We start from the raw sequence: 6,223 nt of genomic DNA, 5'->3' as shown, positions 1-6,223 counted from the left end.
GAGGCAGATGGATCTCTGTGAGTTCAAGGCTAGCCTCATGTACAGAGAGAATTCCAGGACAGCCAGGGCTATAAAGAGAAAGCCTGTATAAAAAATAAATAAATAAATAAATAAATAAATAAATAAATAAATAAAAAACAAAAAACCACAACTTCCACCTCAAAGGAAATAAAAGATAGTTTATTCTGCATGACCTACATCCCAAGAGCATAGATTCAGGTTCCATGTTCCAATGTGGAAGTGGTTCCATGAAGTTTTACTAGTAACAGAGCAAAGAGGACTCACAACCCAAGGCACCACTTAAATACATTGGTGGGAATAGCAAATGGCAGTTATGGCGCTGAGAAGAAATCTCAACTGTAGGTCTGAGATGCTGTCTGATGACTCTTGTTTTACTTTTTATTTTTTGGTTTTTCATTTTGTTTTGTTTTGTTTTGAGACAGGGTTTCTCTATGTAGCCTTGGCTGTCCTGGAACTCACTCTGTAGACCAGGCTGGTCTCAAACTCAGAAATCCGCCTGCCTCCACCTCCCAAGCATTCTAAAGCACTCTAAAGCATTCGAGTGTCCCCTGGAGACAAGATTAGGTGAAGAAGGACAATCCTGTTAGTGTGCTATTTGTGTCTTCTTCCTTTGGAGTCAACAGATTGAGTCGTCACTGTCATCTAGACCTGCGTCTGTTCTTTCTGCCTTCCTGAGCTCTGACAGACTCTGGCCACCTGAGTGAGTTTCCAGTTGTTGTTCAGAGGCCCATTTTCAATCAGCCTGAAGGGATTTTGTAAGGCGGTACTGATGCATCTAGCTTCTCAGCCCACAGTAGCAATCTCATGTGACAGAAACCTCTCCCATTCTCAGAGCTATAAGATGCTCCCACATGGGCTGGCTCCAGTCTTCAGAGACCTGGTCATGCACTCTGTCTGTGGAGCCTGAACGCTCCTCGGGTCTCCCGTCATGCCGTTGTCCACCTGCCTGCCTGTACACAGCATTAATAGCTCTAATAATTTTTTTTTCTTCCCAGTAATTCATTTCAGTGTCCTGAACCCTTTCACTGACATTGCATTCTCCTTGGTGGAAATTGGAGGTATAGAAGTATCGATCTGCGTGAAATACTTACTGTGCACTGGGCAACGTGTGGGAGGGGGCACCAATCAAATCAGTGAGAAGAGGAATTGCTAACCCATAACACATACTCCACAGCTATGCCTTGGATATGGTTCTCCGAAAAGCCTCGTGTGTTAAAGGCTTGGTCTTCAACTGGTGAAGTTGGGTGTGTGTGTGAGTTTATCCACTGATTATAATCCTTACAGTTGATCTGTAAAGCACAGATTGTCTTTGAACTAGCCCTACTGCTGGTATGGTAGGTGGGCACCACCATGCCCAGCTTTTGGTTTGCTTGTTCAAAGCCACGCCCCGACTGGGCAAGCGCACTACCACCGAGTTGTATCTCCAAGAAACAACCATCTCACCAAACACAGAAGACTCTCAGGTCGAACCAGAAACGCAAAGGACATGACTCTAGCTGTGCAATTTTGCTAAATTGCAGACCAGAGACAAGGGTGAGATCAGGGCAAGGTGGGCAGGCCCCAACCGGAGGGGCGGGACTTTCAGCAAGGATCTGCCCAGGGGGCGGACCTCGTTCGCTCCCAAACCCAGGATTGGTGGATTCGGTCAGGGGCGTGGCCTCGGGAAGCCCGCCCAGAATGCGCGCGCAGACGCTTGGGCCCGCTCTGGTGTGCGATTGGCGAACGTGGACGCGGGGCCGAGCCTCGGGTGGTGCGTGTGCACGCGCAGGTCACGTACCTGGGTGCGACCTCGGCTCTTGGCATTTGTGCCATGGCGGTCTCTCTCCTGCTGCGGGGAGGACGAATCCGGGCGCTGAAGGTAAAGGGCGAACGGGCGAGACATACCCGGCCCCCAGCTTGACCCTTAGCTGCACCCGCGGGCCCGGTGCGGAGAGGGGTCCCAGGGCCTGTGCTCACCTGACCCCGAGAAGAAGGGGTTTCTCTGCAGGAGTGAAGCGGAGTCTCCCCGGCTGTTTTAATAACGAAGCTTGGCTTTCTCTGCAAAACTAGTATTGGGTTTTGTTTGGGCTGGGTTCGGTGGATGGAACCTAGGGCCCTGCGCTGTCATTGAGAGCTGTCATTGAACCGGCCCCAAAGCAGGAAATGCTCACAGCAAAATAAAAATAAAGGCGACAGAGGGCTCCCGTCCTCAGATGGGCACTACTTAATTTCTCCTTCAGGTATATTACTCCCAGCGGTTTATTTTTCAGCGTGTATCGATACACATAAGCTGTACACACGCGGAGAATCGTCAGTATAAATAGAAGTTTTCCGGTTCTTTTTGGGGCCCGGGCATGAAGCATTCTAGGATCTAGCACCCATTCTAGCGGTTGCCGGTGGAATTACAGTTAAAGATTCTTCTCACATTGTAACACTTCTGAAGCAATTAGCTACATCCTATTTACTAGTAGATAGTATTTCTGCAACTTGACTAAGTGTTAGGGAGATAATTTTGCAAAAAGAAACATAGTATTTTGTAGAGTAACGAAATCATCAGTGGCGTAAACTGGCCGCCCTGTCTAAGACCCAGGAGTCTTGGGCTAAGAGCTAACCGGGCCTTGCATGCAGGATCCAGGCGTGGGGGTTGCAGCTGGCCATCTAGGTGATGGCTGACGTCCAGAGGCCAGCACTCCCCTTCTCCCTTCCCCTTCCCCCATGTTAACACAGGTCTGTCTAACAGAGGCTTTGCAGGACACGTGACAGCAAGAGCTTTTCTCAGACGCATCTGTCTCCCATCCACCTCCTAACCCCTGCGCCCCACGTTTCTGCCAGGACATAGGACCAAGCTCTATCCTGAAGTTTTGTATACCGAGGATGGCAAAGTCCTTATTTTTTAATTTCTTTTTTAAAGATTTATTTATTTTATTTATATGGGTCTGTAGCTGTCTTCAGACACACCAGAAGAGGGCATCGGATCCCCGTTACAAATGGTTATGAGTCAACATGTGGTTGCTGGGATTTGAACTCAGGACTTTCGAAAGAGTAGTCAGTGCTCTTAACTGCTGAGCCATCTCTTCAGCCCCAAGACTTTATTTTATTTTATTTTTTATTTTTATTTATTTATTTATTTATTTATTTATTTTGGTTTTTCAAGACAGGGTTTCTCTGTATAGCTCTGGCTGTCCTGGAACTCACTCTGTAGACCAGGCTGGCCTCGAACTCAGAAATCCGCCTGCCTCTGCCTCCCAAGTGTTGGGATTAAAGGCATGCGCCACCACAACCCGGCTTTTTTATTTTTTATTTTTTAATTTTTTTTTTTTTTATTTTTGGTTTTTCGAGACAAGGTTTCTCTGTGTAGCCCTGGCTATCCTGGAACTCACTCTGTAGACCAGGCTGGCCTCGAACTCAGAAATCCGCCTGCCTCTTCCACCCTTTAATTGCTGTAATTAAAGGCATGTGCCACCACTGCCCAGCTTGTGCCTTTATTTTTAATAAAACGTTCCAAGTGCCTATTTTGGGAAATGTCTGCAAAGATTAGGGAAATAAGGATGTTTTCATTTACCCAGATGCTAACCAGTTTTCTTGGAACTTGGGGGTATATTTTTCTTGTAGCTTTTGGGGTGCTTTTCAGAATATTCATAATCCCCCTATGTTATGAACATTGTAAATAAGTATGCCACGTGAGTATTAATATATAACACTCACATTGTAATGGCTGTTACGGAGGTGAGTATCTTTCCTTGTTGGCTCTCCCCAGGCTGCGCTCCTGGAGGCAAGGGTGTTCCGAGGAGAAGTGGCTTCTACGGTGTCCCTGTCTACAGACTCAGAGAACAGTGAGAAGGGGGAAAGACCATATGCCCCGACAGTCGAAGGTGAGATTTTTAAAGATGGTCTGCGGGGGAGGGGCAAAGAATGCAAAGTTAATCGCATGAAATGAGGCGGACCAGCCGCATAGCCTAAGACCCTAGCTCATAGTGAGATGGAAGATTGGAGCACACCAGTGATGGGAAAGGCTTTGACTCTGTGTTCGCTCTAGATGTGGAGTAGTGCCTCACGTCAGGCAAGTTTTAAATGCTTCTCTTCTGAGGATAATTTTATTTCCTGTGCCTTGCTCGGTTTTTTTTATGGTTCGTGTATTGGGTCCATTGAATTTAATTTCGTAATTCATGCAGCCATGATTCTACCCGTGAACAAGTGTGCAGAGCTGCCTCTTGGCAGATCTTCTCTCCTAACACGGGACTGGGGAGTGGTAGTTGAGTTCAGTCTTAGTTTCACTAAAATAGTATTTCCTCTGCTTGAGTGTGTGAAGCTACAGCGACTCCTTTGTTTTCTCGCTGCCTGGGTACTGACTATCAATAAGTGTTAAATGCTCACACTGTTAGACAGTGCCTGCCCACAGCCCTTCCTGCTCTATGTACACACCTTCATCAGCCTCAAAGTAAAGGGATCCTTGCCCGAATTCCAGAGGGATGTGATTCAGTTCTGCCTAAACCTGCCTGATTTTTAAAATACAGTTTGCTTTTTCTTATGGATAAATATTTTTTTAAGGTTTATTTATTTATTTTATGTATGTGAGTACAATGTTGCTATCTTCTGACATACCAGAAGAGGGCATCGGATCCCATTCCAGATGGTTGTGAGCCACCATGTGGTTGCTGGGAATTGAACTCAGGACCTCTGGAAGGGCAGTCAGTGCTTTTAACCATTGAGCCATCTCTCCAGCCCCGGATACATTGAAAAATAGAAATCTTGGCCAGGTGGTGGTGGCGCACACCTTTAATCCCAGCACTTGGGAGGCAGAGGCAGAGGCAGAGGCAGAGGCAGGCGGATTTCTGAGTTCGAGGCCAGCCTGGTCTACAGAGTGAGTTCCAGGTCAGCCAGGGCTACTCAGAGAAACCCTGTCTCGAAAAAAAAAAAAAAAAAAAAAAAAAAAAAAAAAGTGATGTGCCGTGTATTGCATGGGCTTTAGTTTATTGCATGCTGTGGATTGAGCCCAGGGCTTTGTACAGCCTGGATTCCTTGTGACTGCTTCCTGGTGAATAACTTGGATTTCAATACTAACTGTGTCCTCTTCTCTGGTGGATTTTTAAGTTATGTCATAATCCTATCTTCTAGATACATGATTTTAGATTACATGGGCCTTAGGACCCAGGAGCCTTCTATGGAAGAGCAGGTGTCTGTGTGGATAGAAGTGCTGTTATCCTGGGAAGGTTGGAGAAGGGAGGCCTGGCCTGGGAGTTGGCCTTGGATTCCCAGGGAGCTCGTGGCCCTCTGAAGCCATCTGAGCCTGCAGCTTTGCCACCTCCCTGGGTGCTACGGGGCTGTAGAAGCTGTGGTGTGTGCACACACACTCGAGTGCGTGCTCATCCACTTTGTGAATGGCAGTGTACTTCAGGGTGGAATGTGGTCTTCAGAAATAAGTTGTCTTCTGTGCATATTACACTTGTATCTTCTAAGTTAAAATAATTTCTGGGGCTGGTGAGAGGGCTCAGCGGTTAAGAGCACTGTCTACTCTTCGAAAGGTCCCGAGTTCAAATCCCAGCAACCACATGGTGGCTCACAACCATCCATAATGGGATCTGACGCCCTCTTCTGGTGTGTCTAAAGACAGCTACAGTGTACTTACATGTAACAATAAATAAATCTTTGGGCCGGAGCAAGCGGAGCCGAAGTGGACAGAGGTCCTGAGTTCAATTCCTAGCAACCACATGATAGCTTACAACCATCTGTACAACTACAGTGTGCTCATATACATAAGTAAATAAGTAAATCTTTAAAAATAAAATAATTTATGTGCAGAGGAAAGGAACTTATGCTCCTAAATAGCCTCATGTGGGTCTGTGTTTCCCCTTGAAGTGCCAGGGATTAGAAACCATCTGAACCAGAGTGGCTTTGGGAGCCCCTGGGGCTCTCTGCATCTCCTATTAATCCCCTGCCACTGGGAGGGAGTGGGTCAGGGCCTGCCCTCGGGGACAATATTTTCTGCCCTTCTCTGGAGGCTCCCATCTCTTAGCACGAGCTTCCCTCCTGAGGAAAGCTGCTGCTACACATCCGTACCAGGATGCTCCCGCAGGCCGTTCTTAGAGATGTGCCTGGGTTTTCTTTGCTGTTTGTTGAATGCAGTCACCAGAGCACATTGTACAGATCTGTAAGATACTGGCTGAGCAATTTTCACATTGCTTTCTGTCAGTTTGGTTTTGGTTTTGGTTTTTTTTTTTTTTTC

General features: G+C 46.9%; 1 protein-coding gene across 2 annotated transcripts in view; it reads left to right on the top strand.

The window, feature by feature from the left end:
- Positions 1-1,701: 1,701 nt before the first annotated feature.
- Positions 1,702-6,223, top strand: part of Ndufv3 (NADH:ubiquinone oxidoreductase subunit V3) — a 13,115-nt gene continuing 8,593 nt past the window's right edge. The window contains exons 1-2 of one of the 2 annotated variants that reach the window (XM_031348144.1): positions 1,702-1,879; positions 3,758-3,872. In XM_031348144.1, coding sequence (XP_031204004.1) covers positions 1,832-1,879; positions 3,758-3,872 — 163 coding nt within the window. In that variant the 5' untranslated portion in view covers positions 1,702-1,831. The remainder of the gene's footprint in view (positions 1,880-3,757; positions 3,873-6,223) is intronic. The other variant, XM_031348145.1, reaches the window with a different exon arrangement.

Source organism: Mastomys coucha, unplaced genomic scaffold (assembly GCF_008632895.1).
Source record: "Mastomys coucha isolate ucsf_1 unplaced genomic scaffold, UCSF_Mcou_1 pScaffold3, whole genome shotgun sequence".
NCBI lineage: Eukaryota > Metazoa > Chordata > Mammalia > Rodentia > Muridae > Mastomys > Mastomys coucha.
Note: the sequence above shows the minus strand (reverse complement) of the source record. Positions and strands in the feature narration are given on the sequence as shown.